General features: G+C 40.3%; 1 protein-coding gene across 1 annotated transcript in view; it reads left to right on the top strand.

The window, feature by feature from the left end:
* The window catches only part of LOC128642596 (junctional adhesion molecule A-like), a 59,414-nt gene that overhangs the window by 28,858 nt on the left and 8,724 nt on the right, over positions 1 to 21,832 (top strand). The window contains exons 2-5 of the mRNA XM_053695370.1: positions 2,435 to 2,497; positions 8,708 to 8,821; positions 8,934 to 9,089; positions 9,159 to 9,361. Of these exons, the coding sequence (XP_053551345.1) occupies positions 2,435 to 2,497; positions 8,708 to 8,821; positions 8,934 to 9,089; positions 9,159 to 9,361 (536 nt within the window). The remainder of the gene's footprint in view (positions 1 to 2,434; positions 2,498 to 8,707; positions 8,822 to 8,933; positions 9,090 to 9,158; positions 9,362 to 21,832) is intronic.

Consider the following 21,832-nt stretch of genomic DNA (forward strand, 5'->3'; position numbering starts at 1 on the left):
GATTTCAATCAGACAATATAACCTCGGTGGCTTACATCTACCATCAGGGGGAACGAGAAGCTCCCTAGCTATGAGGGAAGATTCTCGGATTCTGGAGTGGGCTGAGACCCACATTTGTTTGCTGTCAGCGATCCACATTCCGGGTGTGGACAACTGGGAAGGTTTTCCTCAGTAGAGAATCCTTTCATCCGGGGGAATGGTCTCTCCATCCCAGGTGTTTGCGGAGATTTGCAAGAGGAGGATCTTATGAAGTCTCAATACCAAGCTACCCAGATATGGGTCAAGGTACAGGGATCCTCAGGCGGAGCTAACAGATGCATTAGCAGTGCCTTGGAGGTTCAATCTAATTTATCTTTCCGGCGGTTACCACTACTTCCTAGTGTAGTGGCTCGATTCAAGCAGGCGTCAGTGATTCTGATTGTTCCGTCTTGGCCGCGAAGGATATGGTTCACGAATCTGGTGGGGATGTCATCATCTCTTCCGTGGAAGTTACCTTGTTGCAGGGATCTGCTGACCAAGGTCTCTTTGTTCATCAATGTTTTGATTCTCTGAGGCTGACTGCGTGGAGATTGACCGCTTAGTCCTAGCCAAGAGAGGGTTTTCGGAGAGAGTTATTTTTACTCTAATTCAAGCTCGTAAGCTGGTTGCTCGTCACATCTATCATAAGTTGTGGAGGACCTACTTATTCTGTTCTCCAGGATGAACTGGAGAAGGGCTTTTCTACAAGTCCCCTGAGGGGACAGTTTTCGGCCCTGTCTGTGTTATTGCACAAGAGGATCACTGACCTGTGTTTAGATCTAATGCTCCTCTTTGGAGTTTGAATCTTGTTCTTAAAGTTTTGCAATGGGCTCCGTTGGAGCCTATGCATGAAGTAGACAATAAATTGTTGTCTTGGAAGGTTCCTTTTCTACTGGCTATTGCTTCTGCACACAGAGTATCTGTGATTGCTGCCTTGCAATGCGTCCCTCCTTATCTGGCTTTCCATGCTGATAAGGCTGTTCTACAAACCAAGTTAGGTTTTCTTCCTAAGGTTGTGTCATTTTGCAACATCAATCAAGAGATTGTAGTTCCTTTCTTATGTCCTAATCCTTCTTTGTCGAAGGAACGTTTATAACGTAATTCTGGATGTGGTTTGTGCCTTGAAGTTCTATCTTCAGGCCACAATGGAATTTAGACGAACTTCTTTCGCTGTTTGTTCTCCTTTCCAGGAAGCGTAGGGGTCAGAGTGCCTCTTCAACTTCCTTATCTTTTGGCTGAGGAGTGTCATCCATTTAGCATACAGTCTTGGCAGCTACCTTGTCCTCCTTACATACTTTTTCCAAATTTTACAAGTTTGATGTTTTTGCTTCGGCTGAAGCAGCCTTCGGGAGATGGGTTTTGCAGGCTGTGGTGCCCTCAGATTAGGGTCCGCCTCTCCTTTTTCCCTCCCGTTAGCATTCTGTGTACTCTAGAGCTTGGGTATATGTTTCCCACAAGTAAGGAATGCAGCTGTGGACTCTTCCCATATTAAGAAGGAAAACAAAAATTATGCTTACCAGATAATTTCCTTTCCTTCTGTATGGGAAGAGTCCACAGCTCCCGCCCGTGTTCTCTGATGGGCAGCCCTAAATCTACATTTATTATTCTGGCATTTTTTTCACCCTATTTCTCCTACTGTTCCTTGTTCCCTCGGCAGAATGACTGGGGTTATGAGGAAGTCGGGGAGGTATTTAAGCCTTTGGCTTGGGTGTCTTTGCCTCCTCCTGGTGGCCAGGCTCAGTATTTCCCACAAGTAAGGAATGCAGCTGTGGACTCTTCCCATACAGAAGGAAAGGAAATTATCTGGTAAGCATATATTTTGTTTATATATATATATATATATATATATATATATATATATATATATATATATATATATATATATATATATATATATATATATATATATATAATCAAATGGTGGAATCAAATATACTAAAATGGGCCTAGATCAATACCTTGGGTTGTCTACTTTAGAAATATATATAGTTTTGGGGGTTCATTTAAAAAATTTGGGCAGTTCTACCATACCAAATTACTTTTTGTGTAATTATTCTAACAATTTTTTAAGTCTGTAAGATAGATATAGAGATTGCTAGATATATGCACACATCCACTTGCAAATAAAACATTTTTAAATGCTACAACAAACTTTGTAGTAATTGGTGTATATGTGACAGGCAGGTTATAGAAAGCCCTGCTGTGAACTTATCAGACATCACTTTACACAACTCTAGATTAAGAATTTATTTGAATGTATTTACGTTTAACCTATTGCCATTCAAGGAAGTATTTACTTACATCTTCATATCTGGGAAGTTCCTGTAGCAGATACGTTATGGAAGGGATAGGGTGGACAGGAATTTTTTGAAGGAAATGTTTGTTTGACCAATAGTGATCTTTTCTTCTTCCACAGGTGTCTCTGCTACAGGAGGGGTGACTGCCCCGAACCCTGTGATTGAAGCCAAAGAAGGAGAAGGTAATTTTTATTAGTTGTGGGGGTAATGTTATAATGTAGATAAATGTCCATTTGTTTGTTTTGTTTATTTTAAGCATCTTTTACCACCATGAGAACCTTTCTTGGCCTAGTAGAACACCTTTTTTTTTTATTAAGCCAAATTGTCGACAAAGTGCGTTAAGGGAGGTGGGAGGGTAATGGGTACTCCTTAGATGATTTTCCAGAACAAATTTGTATCTAATTATTTTTTGTTTGCACAGTTAGTAACATTTAAATGTAGCTAATGAAATGTAATGCTACACCAACCTGTATGCACTTGACATTTTAAAGGGATAGGAAAGTCAAAATTAAACTTGCAGATAGAGCATGCTATTTTAAGACACTTTTAAATTCACTTCTATTTTCAAATGTGCTTTGTTCTCTTAGTATCCCTTGTTAAAAAATGAATACACATATATTATACACTAGTGGGAGCTGCTGCTAATTGGTGCCTGCACACATTTGTCTCTTGTGATTGGCTAAATAGATATTTTCAGCTTCCTGTCAGTAGTGCAATGCTGTTGTTCTATCTGAATCATAAAATAATTTTTTTGGGTTTACTATCCCTTTAATTATACTGTGCAAGAGATCTATAATACCAATATAAAGGAGTGTAAGGTTTAAATGGAAACAGTTTCCAAACAATAGTGCTATTTCTTTCCTATGGCATGGAGAGTCAACGACATCATTCAAATAACTAGTGGGATATTCAACTCCTGGTCAGCAGGAGGCAAAGAGCACCCCAGCAAAGCTGTTAAGTGTAACTTCCCTTACCCATAATCCCCAGTCATTCTCTTTGCCTTTGTCAATGGAGGATGTGCGAAGTCGGTGTATGAAGAATTTAATCCTTTTAATGAGCACTTTTCCCTGCAAGCAAAGATTGGGGTCTAGCTGTGTCCACGTCAATCTCTTTAGTAAGAGTAGTGGTGTCTTTTAGCAGTTAGAAGGCTGCAAGGTAGTCTTTGCTTTACTTCTAACATTTATGCTACCACTATATAGAAAACCAGGAATGATTACTCTGTTTTTTCTTTTCTCTCCATGTCCCTGCCAGCGGTCGATTGAGGCTGACAAACTGGGAAGTGCTGTGTTTTCTCCACAGCAGAAGATCCTGGAGGGTAAGTCAGTTTATATCCTTATTTAAACCCTTCCCTTGGCAGGTATAACTGTTAATGTCAATCAGACGCATGGATCCATGTCTGACTTAACAAAAAAATATATATATATAATAAACAAATCTAAAAATATCTAAAAATATCCAATGGAGTATAGCATGTGACGCTGACTTAGTGAGCCAGTGATGAGGAGTTAGGACATTTACATTCAATAATATAAACAACCTAAGTGAGTGATTGAGTGTACACAATAGCTTTCAACAAAGAAAAATAGCATTCACAAAAAATAGTGTTCACAAAAATTGGCGTACATAAAAAATGTTCAAATGTTCAACCGGTTATATGTAAGTGAATCCAGTAGTGTTTCCTCCAAAGTGACGTGTAGAAATATAACGTGAAGTCAATAATAGTAGAATGTAAACGTTGAGTGGGTCAAATTATTGTGGTTCAGCTGCTAAATTAAAAAATTGTAAATCCGTGAGGTGTATAAAAATAAAAATAAAAATAACTTGTGAAAAAATCCACGTGGAAAACTTGAATTCAAATGATAAACAAAAGGTCAAAAATCAAAAGACAAAAATCAAAAGACAAAAATATCAAAAGACAAAAATAGAAAATCAGTGATAATATTAAAAAGCACTAAAGATCTAGTGAAAACAAATCCTTAATTCAGATGTTAAAAATTCTTGGTAAGATCCATAACAAACAAATACATCGATAAAATACCTAAAAGGGAACAAAAGAGAAACAAATAGTGCAACACTGTATATGATATATAATATAGGTAATTAAAACCAAGCTCACCAGTATGCCAACGCGTTTCGACCTAGACTCAGATTCAGAGGATAAATCTCCAATCTACCAGCTGGATTCCTGTTTTAACCCTAGCTTTCCTTACAGCTGTGTATTTAGCAATGTTATGGCATTTAGGAGAAGTCTGCGTAAAGAAGGCTATAGTATAAGTGAGTCATTATCACTATCTCATTTATAATATGGGTTTATGGATTATTAACATTTATTTGATTTATCTCTATCCTGATTCATTATGATTCAGTATAGGTGTATACTGTTATTGTTATAAGCATCATAATTGCTTAATTTGCTCGATACATTTTAAATGTATGCTCTAGGGGTTCTTAACCTTTTTTGTCCATTTCCTACCGTAGATGATTATTAAATTTTATACTTAGCCTCTACTCCTCGAATCTTACGGAGGTTCGATGGGGCTCTTCTGGCACTAGCCAAATGTTAAGGAATTACAGCGGCATCTCTCCTGGACTATATCTTGTTGCAGGTGCCTTCTTTTCGCAAGATGTTATTGCCTATTCTACATTCCCATGGGTGGAAAGTGAATCTGGAGAAGATTTCCCAGACACAAGGGTGTGCTTCTTAGGAACGATTTATAGATTCTCTGTCTATGAAGATTTTGCTGACGAAGGTCAGAAAATCCAAAGCCCTCTGGTGGCTCAGTGTAAAGTACAACATGAGAGACCAGAGTTCAAGACCCCACGGGGGTATGACAGTACCCCCTTCCCAAGGCCGACCTCTGGGCGACTTTAGCTTTCTCATACACTTGTAGGTCTTCAAAGCAAATGATGGCTCCGTCAGAGGCTTAAACTTCTGACTTCCTGCCTGTCACTTCAGTCCTCAACCTGTCCATCTGTAGCTCAGTGTATGGAAGTAATTGTTCTGATGGTTGCTTCCATGGACATCATTCCGTTTGCTCGGTTCCATCTGAGACCCCTACAGTTATGCATGCTCAGACAATGGAACGGAGACCACTCAGACCTATCGCAGAGGATAGCTCTGGTTCCCCTAACTAGAGTCTCTCTATCTTAGTGGTTTTCACAGGACTATCTATTTTAGGGTACATTATTCCTTAGACCATCCTGGGTGATTGTAACCACGAACACCAGCCTTTCAAGCTGGGGAGCAGTTTGGGGATCTTTAAAGGCTCAGAGTCTTTAGACTCAAGAGGAGTCTCTTATTCCCATAAACATCTTGGAGCTGAGAGCAATTTACAATGCCTCATCAGCCTAGCCTTAATTAGTTTTAGTCCGGTTTATCAGATTTCAATCAGACCATATCTTCTCTGTGGCTTACATCAATCACCAGGTAGGAACTCCGAGTTCCATTCTGCCTTCCGCATCCCAGGGGAGGACAACTGGGAGATGGTTTTTCTGAGAAGGCAGATTTTTCATTCCGGGGAGTGGGCTCTCCACCCAGAGGATCCTCAGGCCGCTCTGATAGATGCTCTTGCGGTTCCTTGGATCTTCATACCTGTTTCCTCTGTTTGCTCTTCTTCCACGAGTCATTGCTCATATTAAACAGAGAGCATTGGTAATTCTAATAGCTCCTGCATGGCCTCGCAGGATCTGGTTCGCGGATCTGGTAAGGATCTCATCTCTTCCTCCTTGGAGGTTACCTCTGAGGAAGGACCTTTTAATTCAGGGTCCATTCCTCCATTCAAACCTGGATTCTATGAAGCTGACTGCTTGGAGATTGAACACTTAGTTCTGTCTAGACGTGGGTTTTCTGAAGCGATCATTGATACTATGCTTCAGGCTCACAAACCTGTTACTCTCAAGATCTACCATAAGGTATGGCGTAAATATCTTTATTGGTGCAAATCTAAGGGTTTCTCCTGGAGCAGGGTGAGGATTTTCCCCGTATTTTATCTTTTCTTCAGGATGGCCTGGAGAAAGGTTTGTCAGTAAGTACTGCACTGTCTATTCTTTTGCACAAATGTCTGGCAGATTTGCCAGATGTTCAAGCTTTTTTTAAGGCCCTGGTAATAATCAGGCCTGTGTTTAAACCTGTTGCTCGTCCTTGGAGCCTTAATCTTGTTCTTAAAGTTTTGCAACAGGCTCCATTTGAGCCAATGCATGTTGTTGATATAAAATTGTTATCTTGGAAGGTTTTGTTTTTTTCTTGCTATTTCTTCCACTCGCAGAGTTTCTGAGCTTTCAGCTCTGCAGTGTGATTCCCCGTACCTTATTTTTCATGCAGATAAGGCGGTCCTTTGTACTAAATTTGGTTTTCTCCCTAAGGTAGTGTCGGATCAAAACATTAATCAGGAAATTGTTGTTCATTCTTTTTGTCCTAATCCTGATTCTCATAAGGAACGTCTTTTGCATAACTTGGATGCTGTGCGTGCTCTAAAATTTTACCTACAAGCTACTAAATAGGATCAGAAGGCTACTTCTACTACCCTTTCCCTCTGGTTAAGATGTATGATTCATTTTGATTATGAGACAGCTGGACCACAGCCTCCTGAGAGAATTACGGCTCATTCCACTAGGGCGGTCTCCTCATCCTGGGCTTTCAATTTGCAAGGCAACATGGTCCTCTTTGCATACTTTTTCCAAATTCTACAAGTTTGATATTTTTGCCTCGGCTGAGGCTTCTTTTGGGAGAAAGGTTTTTAAAGCGATGGTGCCTTCTGTTTAGGTCCTCCTGCCTTGTTCTCCCTCCCTTTTCATTCTGTGTCCTCTAGCTTGGGTATTAGTTCCCAATAGTAATTGGAATGACGTTGTGGACTCTACATGCCTTATGAAAGAAAACAAAATGTATGCTTACCTGATAAATTTCTTTCTTTCTGGGCATGGAGAGTCCATGACCCGCCCTCTTTTTTAAAATATAATTCAGCTGTTTTTTTGAGTAAACCTCAGGCACCTCTATTCCCTTGTGTTTCTTCTTTTTCCACTTTCCTTCGGCGGAATGACTGGGGATTATGGGTAATGGAAGTTACACTTAACAGCTTTGCTGGGGTGCTCTTTGCCTCCTCCTGCTGGCCAGGAGTTGAATATTCCACTAGTATTGGAGTGACGTTGTGGACTTTCCATGCCCGGAAAGGGAGAATTTATCAGGTAAGCATACATTTTGTTATTGCTACAAGACCTAAATATCAATATTGACTAAAGAAACTACTTGGAATTTGCCTTTAGGCAAAAAAAAGTATCAGATTGCTATTAAGTTAACAGAAACTACTTTTAAGGGACACTAATTTACTCCTGTTATCTATTTTTCTTCATTCTCTTGGTATCTTTATTTGAAAAAGCAGGAATGTAAGTTTACGAGCCGGCCCATCTTTGGTTCAGCACCTGGGTACAGCTTGATAATTGTTGGCAAAATGTACCCACCAATCGGCAAGCGCTATCCAGGGATCTGAACTAAAAATTAATAGGAGTAAATTAGAAAGTTGCTTAAAATTGCATGCTCTATCTGAATCATGAAAGAAAAAATTTGGGTTCAATATCCCTTTAAAGGGACGTTATACACTAGATTTTTCTTTGCATAAATGTTTTGTAGATGATCCATTTATATAGCCCATAGTTTTTTTTGTTTTTTTTAATGTATAGTTTTGCTTATTTTTAAATAACATTGCTCTGATTTTCAGACTCCTAACCAAGCCCCAAAGTTTTAGGAGAATATCGACGTATACCTACTCCAGCTTGCTTCTGTTTGTGTAAAGGGTTTTTTATATGCAAAGAAAGGGGGGGGGGGGTGTCTGCTATTTCCCACTTTAGCGCTGCAGAATCTGTTGGCGCTCTACAAATAAGCGATAATAATAATAATAATAATAACTTGTAGTGGGTGTTCTAGCTACCTTTTAAACAGAGCTAAACTGGAAGCTTCTAAGTAAGTTTTTAAAAGGTTTTATACTGGATTTTTATATCAGTATCTGCGCATATTATTCTTTATACTAGTGTCTATTACATGCAGTTATGTGAAAATTGGTGCATACTGTCCCTTTAACTGCCTTCAGTCAGTAAAACAGAACTATACTACTATTGAGCATAAAATATTCTGGAAATTACAATGTAACATATTAACTCAGTTTATGAACAATTCTGCCGGTTCAGTCTCTATTCTGATCTAGGTTTGAAACATATTCTCAACACAGCACCATATTGACCCTATTTGAATAGAGTAAATTCATAATATTGATAAAGGTATTTCTAAGCGCTTATATTAAGGAAAGGTGGCGCCATTGGCTCCTGCATCTATAGCTATTATTTTAAAGGCCTTGTTTTACATACAGTATTGAGGGGATTTTTTAAATTTTCTTTCTCTACAGCTAGAGATCTTCAATGCACCTACAGCAATAGTTTAACTGATGCGCGTGTGGAGTGGAAATTTGTGAATAATGACCAGGAAATCAGCTTTGTCTTTTATGATGGGACTCTTACAGGTAAAATAATTCTAAATTACCCACGATAAAGCAGAAATTCAGAAATTTGACATTGAAAATATTTTTTTCTTGGAGAGTTTATTATTCAGCTTTGCTCCTTTTTCATTTCTAGCTGCCTACAAAAATCGTGCTACTGCATTCCATCAAGGAATCCGATTAAATGATATAACTAGAAAGGACAATGGAGAGTATATATGTGAAGTGACCGCCAAAGATTCCACTGGATCACTTACATATGGATTTGACAAAATCCAACTGATTGTATTAGGTAAGAAGCTGACATTGGATCTTTTTAGATACATTAGACACAAATGTAACAGTTATTTCTGTTTTGCAGTCCCCCCGTCTGTACCAGTTGCACAGGTGCCCACCTCAGTAACAAACAATAAAGTGGCACAGCTAAGCTGTTTAGAGATGGATAGCTCCCCTCCAGCAACATTTACTTGGTACAAGAACAAAATCCCTCTTCCTGAAAATCCCAAGAGCAGCCCGGCCTTCCAGAACTCAAGCTACACTGTGGATCCCAAGACAGGCGTACTGGTGAGCAATGTTCCCTCTAAATTTTTTAGAGCACTATGTGCAATATTTTTTTTAAATGTGCAACTTTAGGCAAACTGACTAAAAGTGCATGCTCACTTATTAATAAAATACTAGAAATCTTTTTGCTTATGAAATACTCTTGCTGCAATACAGTGCATCTAACTTCAAGCAGTTCACATCATCAATTAGCAAAAGCTCTTTTACTAAATTTATAACCGCAGGGAGAGTCCAAAGTACTTGTATCTCTTGCTCTTTTTCATTCAGCACATGAGAATTAATATTATCTCCTCGCTTTTCACCAGATAACGTTGCATATTGCGGCCAGGTTATACCAGACCAATTAAGTCTGTAGTGTCCACAAAATTATACCCAAGCGTATCCTTAAAACAGGTAGAATACAGAGTTCTTATACTTCTTGATGTCACTCTTTTACCACTTAGAGATTAAATCCACCTCCTCATTTAGAGCCTTTCACAGCTCTTAATATAATCTCCTACTGTTGACACCTATCAACTTGCCCCCACTGACTTAGACTTCTAGGGGTTCAGCAGCCCACAACCGTTTCTCCATATGAGTGCATAAACATGAGTGACCCAGTCAGCTGGAGTACCACCCTTCCCTACCACCAGGTTGGTTCCACCTTGGCAAATTAGTAATAACACCGGAGCTACTCAATGAGGATAATGAAAAAAACAAGCAACCAGACAAACGGTGTAATCCAGCAACCACAGTATTCTTCACTTTGTTGGCGATTACAGCTGACACATACGTTCAATGTTGTTCTCTAAGGATTCTATTTTATATAAAATTGCTACCACTCTCTGGTACTTTAACATATTTCACAGCAGCCAACTTCACTGAGGGGAAGACACTCCTACATATCAGTTTGTGTACGATCTGCCTGGATTATTATCTCTTATCCAACCACATCATAAGTTGCACCCACAGTTTATTCCCTTGTATCTTCTTGTGCCATTGGATCACCGGACGAGCTTCCCCCGACTTATTATTATTATTTTTATTATTAACAACAGTTATTTGTAGAGCGCCAACAAATTCTGCAGCGCTAGTCTACCTTGCTGATAGCTGTACAATTATACTTCTACCACGGCACTTCTTGAGTGCAGACTGCCTTCTGCAAAGTTCTTTCTTTTTCTTTATTTGACCACCGGTGCTGTTCCAGATGTCTTCACAGCTACTTTTATAGATTCCACTTAGCCCCCCCCCCTGGCTTGCCTGGCCAGGGGATTCTCCTCTTACTCCAAGGGCCTTTAGTTCGGTGTTTTTACTTTGCGGTGGTGGAAGAGCACCACACCACAGCTCCTACCAATGCGAGCCACCCTCTGGAAGTGTACTGAAACTTGAAAATGTCAAACTCGTGTATATACATACATTCTTACACACACACTCTGTTTCTCTTACACACATTCTTTTTCTTTCCCACACACATGCATGCATTCTTAGTCTTACATACTTAATAGATCAGTCAGATCAGTCAAGCAGTAAATAGGTATTGCTGCTCACACATACAGGGTCACACATGCTCACCAATGGTAAAAGTCACATGTTCGGGCACATACCTGGTGTCCTACACAAAGCATCACACTTACATGCAAGGACAAACACAAAGTCTTACATTCACAGTCACAAATACACTGACTTACAGGAACATATAGTCACACATACAACTGCTTAAGAGTACACACACAATCACACATCCGCTTCAAGGAACACATAAATAGTTACATTCAACAGCATAAAAACACACACCCAGTCATAACTATAACCGCTTAAAAGAACGCACAGGGCCACCAGTAGAAATTCTTGGGCCCCTTACTAAAATATTGACCAGGAGCCCCTTCCCAGGAGCACTTGGAAAATACTACTAGTAATCACAAAGTATTAGAAGGGCACAGCAACAGTTTATTAAGTGAAAACAAATGCCTACCTTTATTCTCAAGTGGAGGAGAGAGGTGGTCAGCTGCAATTTTGCCTCCTCTGTGTTCCGCTTCTTCACCCAATCCCCATGTGCTGATGCTGCTACTCTGGGGGCCCCTTCTTCCCCAGTCCTCATGTTCTACTCCTAGGGTTGCCACCTTTGGTTTAGGCCACACCTTAACTCTCTTGCGCCGCAAAAAAAAAATATTTTCAGAGTATACACAGACTATCTTGCATAACACAAATACACAAACTCGCACATAGACACTTGCGCACTCTCCCTCACAGGATCACAAATATATAGGTTACACATAGAATGCAGAAGTCCAATTATTGTTTTAACCTAGACTGGGTAACATTAAAACAATTCACCTTTTTTCAAATATGGTGGCAAAGAAAACCAGGAATTAACCAGGGCATTTAAATCCCTGATTTTAATTACCAGTTGCAAGCAAAGTACACTTCAATTGGGCAAAAGCTGCAGCATAAAACCAGCTATTTATAACAAAAAATAAATACAAATAAAGTTAGCTATTCCTATAGCATACATTTAATACACTGTATAAGGAGTGATTAGGAACATGTCTAGGAGGAAAACTAATATTGTACAACTGTTCCTTATAGCGAATGCTGACAGGTGGATAAGCTGATCTATCTCTATCTGTGTTACTGGTGGGCAATGGCATTTTAATGATGTATTTTTGTGTATGATATATATTAACCCGTTCATGCCCAGGGGAAGTGTTTAACATTGGAATGAAATTCAGATGTAAGCACTTGCTTGAAAAATGAAATCACGCAATAGTCTGTACGATTACGTGATTTCAAGGCCAGGATTAGATCATGGGGACTGCCTATGATGCTATACATGCCCCCCAGTTAAATTTCCCATTAAAAAAATGAGGAGGCGAGACTTCCGGGAGGCGGGGTTACCGAGTGGAAGCACAGAAGAAAAACTCCTGCTTTAATTCCACACAAAGTGTACAACCACCGGACCCCCACGCAAGATCCTTGCAGAAAAACATCTGGCAGGCCTCCTAAACCCTGCCGCTGCTGGAACATGGAGCATAAAGGAGCTTTAAACACCACCCTTGCCCCAGTGGCTCTAAAGAATTCACAAGGCGCGAGGCGCGGGCGCCATCTTGGCTGACACCCAGAGAATCGCCGTCAACAGTTAAGGGATTGACTTACGCCTGCCTCAAGGACCCAGTGCGGTTTACAGCGCATACCCCCCACAAGCATCCGGCTACCACCAAGTAGTGGAACTACTGGGGAGGACCACAGGGGCAAGTTAAGTATTTCCGCATTGCGCCTTTCTGTTTTTTTCAGTGGCTATGTTTTCCTGTCCCTTGCTTACACCCAGGAAAAGTATAAACCACAGCTAGTCGCTGCACTGGCCTCTTGCATGGCTCACCCATTAACCCATAAGAACTCCCTGATTTAAACTAAAGCTTGTACATTGAAACACTGGGGACTTGAACTATACTCTCACTTTTACTCAAACTCTAGGCGCAGCTTATACAGCATTCCAAGGGCTATTTCAAAATATAACCAGGACTCCCAATGTTTGTGGGGATACTTGTGTGTGAGCTGCCAGACATACTGCAATTTAATATCACTTGAAAGGCTTACACCACTTAGCCTCATTATACTCTGCTGAGATCGTTTATATCCACATCTCCAGGCTTTCTTCAGCATATTTCTTCAGCCACCCTCTAACTATAGACCAGCAGTGCCATCTGGTGGTATAAATCTAAATACACATCTGAACTCTACTATTATATTCCCTTCTTCTCCTATATCTCATATGAAGGTGGATAAATACTTCAAACCAATCCCTGGCACATTGGAGGGTAAGATGACCTCAAAGTGCAAGCAAACAGATAGAAGGCAAAGACAGCCACAGAGAGACAGATCAAAAGCCCCCCCTCTCCAAGTCCCACACACTCAGAAATTAATGATTCTTCAACCTTATTGCAAGAACTCAAAGCATTCTTCCTGCCTAAAATGGAATCTCTCCAAGCAGGCATGGATACCTTAACCAGTGAGGTACGCCAATTTTCTACAAGGATGAACCAGACGGAACAGAGAATCTCAGACATGGAGGATCGTCAAACTACTACTTCTACCTCCCTCAGACAGTTACTACGCCAAAGCCATGTCCTGCAGGACAAAGTGGACGACCTCAAGAACCGCAGCAGGCGCAACAACCTTCGCATAGTTGGAGTTCCAGAAAATATAAAAAATAAAGACCTGCTGGAGTTTACAGCATTAACATTCCCCAGACTTTTAGGCATGGATCCGGAACGTCTTCCACTGGATGTGGAAAGAGCCCACCGTATTGGTCCTGATAATGACCTCTCTACTACTACATCCTCCAGGCCTCGCCAGGTCATATTCAAATGCCTCAACTACCAAGAGAAGCTTGCCTTGCTAAGAGCCTATAGAGCGCACAACACAGATATTCTTTTTAAAGGGAAAAAACTCCTGCTATTTCATGACTTCTCAGCGGAGGTGTCCAAACTCTCCCATTGCTGTTCCTGTCTCATTAGGAGACAAATTATTTAATATTACTGTTGTAATTATTTTTAGTATCTTTAGCATTGTTCTTGTGTTTTGTTTGACTAATGTTCAAGTATGCTATCTGATCCCATACTGTTGTGTGCTGGAAAACCCTTGTAACCTGATCCAACAGAGGCACCCCCTTCTTACTCACTCCAAACATGTAATGTGTATTAATCATTCTTTTTCAACAGAGATCATTACAGCCATGCTCGGCGAGTGGTTTACCTGGAGACTGACATCTGAACAGATGACTTACACCCTACGCGGGCTGCCCTTACTACTGGTGTCAATGAGTCCTTTCACCCACTACAATACACACCATGTCATATACATGAAAACAATTTACCTTTCCTACCCCAATCTCATTGGTATTTCCCAACAATATCCTCAGGCCCTCAACTTTCATATTAACTTCCTTCCTTATCCCCAAATATATATTCTGCTCCTTTTCTTCTATTGCCCACTCTCATGAATCTCATGAATTTTATCGTGATATCCTGGAATGTAGGGGAAATAACTTCCCCAGCCAAGAGGAGCAAAATCCTACAATACCTCAATTCATTACATGCGGACATTGCATTACTGCAGGAAACACACCTCACTGAAGAATAACATGAGAAGTTGAAAATTAGATGGGTGGGACAAATCTTATACACTCCAACGGAGGGCAGAAAATGTGGGGTGGCAATTTTAATACGTAAAAACCTACCAGTGACTTTCTCCAATACAAAAATTGACAGAAAAGGACGTTACATTTTTACCTCACTTCACATCAACACACATATTTATCAGTTATGTAACGTTTATGGCCCCAATAACCTTGACCAGACCTTTTGGTCATCTCTACAATCAATTATCGTCCAACACTCTGACTCACCAGTGATAGTGGGAGGCAACTTTAATTTGGCCCAGGCCTTCCCATTGGACAGATTCTTCGACCCCTCTCGCCCCAATACAACAAGGGCATCCCACTCCAAACATATAAAGGAAACACAAATTATATCCGTGTTCAGGGACGGACTGGAACTGAATGACCTATGGAGATCCCGACATCCAGACCAAAGGGATTATACTTGCGCACCATACTCTCTCACGTATTGATTATTCCCTTACCTCCCCTCAAATAAGCCCCAACGTAATAGATACATCCATCCTCCCAATCACAATATTGGATCATGCCCCCATACGGCTGATACTCCAGCCTCACAAAATGAACCCTCCACCAAAGACTTGGAGGTTCCCCTCCTACTTGTACAATAATGCAGACTTTAGACAACACTTGAAATCTTACTGGCTGGAATACGCTTTTGACAATAAACAACACAGAGCCAATTCTGACCTGTTCTGGCATGCCTCTAAGGCAGTTATTAGGGGTAGAATCATGGCTTATACGGCCCATCACAGCAAATCTCAAAAGAGGGTTACCGCACAACTCCTCTCCGATCTGACCAGTGCTTATAACACTTATTTAAACAACCCTTCGGAGACAAACCACCAGAAATACTATAATGTTAAAAAAGAAAGAGACACACACTTACAAATTCTTGACCATAAGTTTAACCTACACAGGCAGGGCAGGTTTTACCGACACGGCAATAAAGCTGGAAAACTATTGGCAAATCTGGTAAGGCTTCACATGCCCAAATCTATTATAACTGCAATTAAGGCAGGCACACACCTCAAGACTGATACATGTGACATAATGAATGAATTCACCACCTATTACAGGTCCTTATAGACCAGACAATATATAAGGGATGGAGACAAGCATATGTTCTATGTCAGAGTACACCTTCTGACTGAAGCCCAAAGAGACAGTCTTAACTCACCCATACATACACAGGAAGTTATATGCACCATTTGTAACTCGAAAATAGGGAAAGCGGCAGGCCCAGACTCCCTCCCCATTGAGTATTACAAGATTCTTAGCACTGATATAGCCCCGGTGCTAGCCACTACTTACTCCAATTATTTATTGGGACAATCTACGCCAGACACAAGGTTTACAGACGCCCATATTTGCATCCTCCCAAAACCAGACAGGGATCCTATGTTAACCCCCTCATACAGACCAATATCATTGCTTAACAGCGACTACAAACTATTTGCTAAAATTCTGACGGATAGATTGGCTGAGGTGTTGCCAGATCTAATACACCTGGATCAGACTGGGTTCATTAAACATCACGCCTCAGTGATCAATATTAGGAAAACTCTGGCCACAATATCTTATTATAATAATCCATACCACACTGACCTCCATGGACCCGATGTTGATGCATGCCTTCTCTCCATTGACGCTGAAAAGGCGTTCAATAAAATAGAATGGGACCACCTTTACACCTCTCTAGCTATTCAGCTCCATTTCAGGCTATAAAATAAACAAAGATAAATCCGAACTAACATGGCTAATCAATACCAAAAAACCCCAACTACATGGCGTTAATTTGAAAATAACTACAGGAACCTTCAAATACTTAGGGATCCACCTACACACAGATACAAATCAATTGTATCACTTAAACATAGGTAAATCAATATCCCACATTCAAAACCTGGTGAAAGGATGGAGAAATTTGCCTTTGTCTCTCATAGGCAGAATTCAACTTTTAAAAATGATTATCCTCCCAAAACTATTGTATTCTCTCAAGATGCTCCCCATTTTACTAACAAAACGAGACCTAAACAACTTAACAACTTTGTTTGGCACGTTCGTTTGGCAACAAAAGAAACCAAAAATTGGCAGGCCTCATCTAGCAATACCAATTAAATCTAGTGGACTTAGTCTCCCTAATCTACAGTGGTATAACTGGGCATTTTTAGTTAAGGTGGTAGTGGGATGGTTGACCCAATCAGACTACTTCTGCCCCCCCTTGGAACGTGAGCTATTGGCACCCATACACCCTGCATTCCTTCCACACACAACGCTATCAACACTCCCCCCACATATTAAACAAAACGTATTATTTAGAGACCCGCTAAAAGCTTGGGCTAAACTCTACACAGTATGGAAGGTGGAGTTTGCATTTAGTAAATACCTACCTCTCCAAGGAAACCCTAACTTTATCCCTGGGTACACCACAACTGTCTTCAAGCAGTGGGAACGCCAGGGATTAATAACAGTGGCGCAACTGATTAATCCTACATCGCATCAAATGCTTTCCTTTTCAGACCTCCAAACACAATACACCCTCCCTAATACCCATAGATTTGCCTATTTCCAAAGCCGCCATTATGTTCAAACCTTACTGACTGAAGGTCTCGCATCCTCTGATATAGCCAATGTTGTCACCCTATGTAACCAGGCCTCACAGGGAACACACTCTATTACACCTATCTACAAACTAATAGTTACACATCATGAACCACAAACAATACAGCACATTCTAACCAAATGGCAAAACCAGCGTGTTTTCGATGTCACACAGGATCATATAACACACGGTATAACGGCAGTTAGAGCAGCCACCCTGTCCTCAAACTTACGCAAAACAATAATACATTTTTTACATCATGCATATATAACACCAAAACTCCGATCCAAATGTGTTCCGGACGAACTAAACGTGTTCACCAAGGTCTGGGATTGTCCTAAGATGCAGAGGTTCTGGGGCAAAATAAAATTCTGGTTGTCAAAAATATTTAAAACTAATATCACATTAACTGCAACATATATATTCTTCTTCCATGACAACACTCTGCCCCCCAATCACCAAAGATTCCTTAATTTGGCTGTATTAATAGCAAGGAAATTAATCTTACAGTACTGGGCCAGGAAAAGAGGAACCCCCTTTCAAAAAACTAAACCACGCATTGCACCAACAAATCTTGATAGAGCAAGCGGACATACAGGGTAATCAAGATGCAATAAAAAAATAATTTATAAGCAAGTGGGAACCATACCTACTGTATCTACCTGGGGAACAAAATTTGACACCCTTTGCAACATTCTGTGTTCATTCTTAATGAAAACTTACATGGCCACTGGTGCTTACCAGGATCTGACCTTGACACTTGACTGACAGTGACTGACTTGGAGGGGAGGACTGATATCTTGGCGGGGAGACCAGAGATTTAGGACCACAGCCACTCGCCGATGCAGATTTATAAAGTGGAGGGTATTATCCTATGCATGCTAATTGTTGATATCACTGTATTCATTTGTCTGCTTGATTGTTGACTTCAGTTTTTGCCAACTCAAAAAGAAGAATGCTTAAAAAGCCACCATTTGGTTATCGACTTTTATGTTGTCACCTCATGTGGAAGGTTCCTCAACCTCAGGTGTACATAGTAAACACTTGGGCACAAGACGAAACTTACATTGTCCTTAATAGGAGACTCATTTTCCATGTTGATAATGCCCTAAGGACGCTCTCTACCGTGCATCTGTTTACCAGGTGCTGTCACACCTCAAGCCCTGTTTGTGTTAGTTATTGTTATTTATTATTGTTTTGTTTTATTTAAATGTTAATTGGAGGGTCCCCCCCCCTTCATTGCAAAAATGTGAAGCTTGGCTACCTCACACAGTCTAAGACCGAACTTTTTAAAACAAAACAGATTCAATTATAATAATATGTTTGTACATTATCGCCTACACTATGCACCACAATGTTTACTACTGTGTAATGCTTTGTGAAGTTGTTCAAGCTTCTTTAAATTAAAGTTATTAAAAAAAAAATTAAAAAAAATGAGGAGGCTGCAGGATGCAAAAAAAAGTAGGACATTCCATGCCGTCCTAAGGGCATTAAAGCTCAGCATGGTTAAGGGGATAGTAAACCCCAATTTCTTTCCTATGACATGGAGAGTCCACAACGTCATTCCAATTACTAGTGGGATGCTCAACTCCTGGCATGCAATTTTAAGCGACTTTCTAATTTACTCCTATTACCAATTTTTCATTTTTTAATAGGAGTAAATTAGAAAGTTGCTTACAATTACATGTTCTATCTGAATCATGAAAGAAAAAAATAGGGTTTACTATCCCTTTAAGATGGCATGGAACTTCCTAAGGGTGTGAAGAGGATTTTTTTTGCAGATTTATGAAATCTCTTGATATTTTTAACCTGCAGTTGTATTAAGTTAATACGGCTACTGACAAAATTCACCAAGATGCTTTTAAAAGTGTGTGTGAGACCTTCCTTTTTTCCCTTTTTTCTTTTTAAGCTTTTATAGGTGTCATTCGTGGCAAAATTAATTGGGGTCAGAGGGTTAAGGACATCCGGCTGTTTCAGCAGCTATCAGAGTAAACAACCCCCTCCTATCTCACAGTAGGAGTGAGAGGCATTGCCCTGAACAGCCTGACCCAAGAGCTGACCTGATGATGATAACTTTTGCAGAATATCTAGCTCTGCTTCTCTTCCTTCTAGAACTGGCAGCTGGGTCAGAGGCAGGAGGAGCCCTGACAGGAAAAGCAAAGGCAACACAACCCATAGCAAGTGTCCCAGTCTGTCCTTTCAAACATGCAAAACTGAGCACTGTGTTTTAACCTGGGCTGGTGGCAACTCTACAATTCCTCCCACCCCACTCAGATTTGTAGATATTAGCCCAGCTGCTCCGGACTAAATTTCCAATGCAGCTGGCTGTGTGAGTTAATGGGTATGTGAGTTAGGGGGGCCCAAACCAGGGTGACATTGCCTTACTTTAATTCACCAATGGCACCCTGGGTCATCTGACTAGAGTCACCACTCTCAGCCCCTGATAGTGGCCCTGGGAACACAGTCACGCATATACCCACTTACAGAAACACACACACAGAATTACATTCATACATAGAAAGTCTCAAGCTGGTACACACTCACATGGGTCGGTTCAGCACAGTTTTAATAAATCAAATATTAATGTATGGTTTTAAAATAACAGATCACAGTTCAAGGGAAATATCTCTCTCTCTCTATATAGAGAGCCTACAGGCTGTGTACACATATACAGTAGCAGGCTAACGGCGCACCTTTCTCTCCAGCAACAAATGTTTCATGATCGCACAGAATAGAAGTTGTCCATCTGCAGCTGTGAGAGAAGTTACCTCAGCTTTCCCTACAGTAAGATTATTAGCCTATTGGCCAGAGACAGGAATTCCGGGAGACTTCCGATGTGGGAGGAGCTACAGTGGGCATGCTAGATGGAGTCTCCTGTCGAGTAAGAGCTGTTGATTGATTCCTTGCACGAGCCACGTTTGCCGATGGTGTATCCTCACTGGGCTGCACTGGAAGAAGGGTCCTACTATTGGATCCCCCCACCAGTGTTTCTGTGGTGGAAGCCTCCTATAGCCAGCCTGGCTCAGTCGCTGGAGCCACGATTCAGACAGACTCCAGATTAAGCCTAAATAACGGCCTCACTTTCCAGTTGTATACTGAGAGCGGTCTGCACGATTACCTTGCAGTGGGTCTGGTCCCTCATACCACTGACTACACCTGACTACACCTTACCCTATGCTACGACGGGAACTGCCTGATGAGTATGTTCTAAAGTAAGAACCAACCAAGAGCCTCCCAAGACCCTGTGGATTTCACTAGAACCAGGGAAGCGGGTCATACCGCATTGCCTGATTTCTAGCGTCCAGAATAGGAGAATCATCGTTCTTCACTCCACCTTAAGTCAATCACCTGTGGCTAAGGTCGCTGAATTCCAGGTGGGATAAAAGGATCAGACGAACCCGGAAAGCCAGGTCATAAATTGTGTTCAAGGCTTCAATACAAGATAAGTACTAACTATTCTGCTAATTTTGGAAAAATTTACATACTGTAAAGGATTGTGTTTCTCCCTAGTGTCTAGCACTCTATTACAAAAACCCCTTTGAAGATCTTTAATTTGAAACGTTAATATTACAGCACCATTAAAAAGGAAGGGGAATAGAATAAATAAGCCTGGCCATGAATAAGGCTTACGTACACTCCCTTGAGTGAGGACTGCTACCTTGAATCTCTTATAACACAAAAAGCCTATTATAAAGTAAACCAGGACATGGGGATTATGCTTTAGTAACAGGAGAATTAATAACTTTGTCTAGCTTTTGGACTGTATCGTCAAAAATTTTATTGGCTTTAGCTTAACATTCTCGTAGAACTGGCAATGATCTTTCAGGACCAGATCAAACTCTGACTAATCTTGATATTTCTTCTTAAAACTGGTATACTTGCTAATAGCTTAAACTGGGTATATAAAGTTTACCTTTGACTTTAAGAAAGAACATGTTTTGAATAATGTGCTTCACTATATATCTTAAATTCACCAAGAAGTAGTCAGTGTTTCCCTCAAGTAGGTGCCTTTTATCTAGGCCAGGAAAATCCCTTGGTGACCATTATTGAGGGTAAAAATATATACTATAAATGTTTCTATATTTTGCGAAAACTATTCCTGGTACAGATAGTTCTAACGGGCCAATTGTTTATTGATATAAAAGGGCTCTGATATCTATCTCTGTGTAAAAAAATGATATATGCTTCTATACTCTATAAGACAGTTTGAATGTTATACTTTATGCCTTTCAATGTCTCAAAGACAATTAGTGTAAATATTCTCAATTCTGTTTTCTAATTACCTGATTCATCCAGGTATTGTTTTTATTTTATTTTTTTCCTTTAACTTTAAAGTTTATAAGTGTTAAAAACTAGGAGGGTATATGCTAGCTGAAGAAATACTAGATTGAACCAAAAAAAAACACAATAAAAAAAAAACACAGTAAAGACGAGAACCTCCCCTAGGATACTTTTTTTTTTTTTTCACTAACACCTGTGTCTCAGACCGTTTAGTTCACTAACATAGTGGTCTCTTCTTTTTTTTTTTTTTTGACCACCCTAATTCCTTCTCCACACACAATCCCCACGTATCACTTCCAATATCCAGCTCCTTGCACTAAGTTTGTCACTTAATTGCTCACCTTCCACTTTTTATTGTGCACACACTCACATTTTCAAGCATACGTATTATTAATTTAAGCACTTACCTCTCCACCCCAATCACATTATTCAC

This window comes from Bombina bombina, chromosome 1 (assembly GCF_027579735.1).
Source record: "Bombina bombina isolate aBomBom1 chromosome 1, aBomBom1.pri, whole genome shotgun sequence".
In the NCBI taxonomy this organism is placed as follows: Eukaryota; Metazoa; Chordata; class Amphibia; order Anura; family Bombinatoridae; genus Bombina; species Bombina bombina.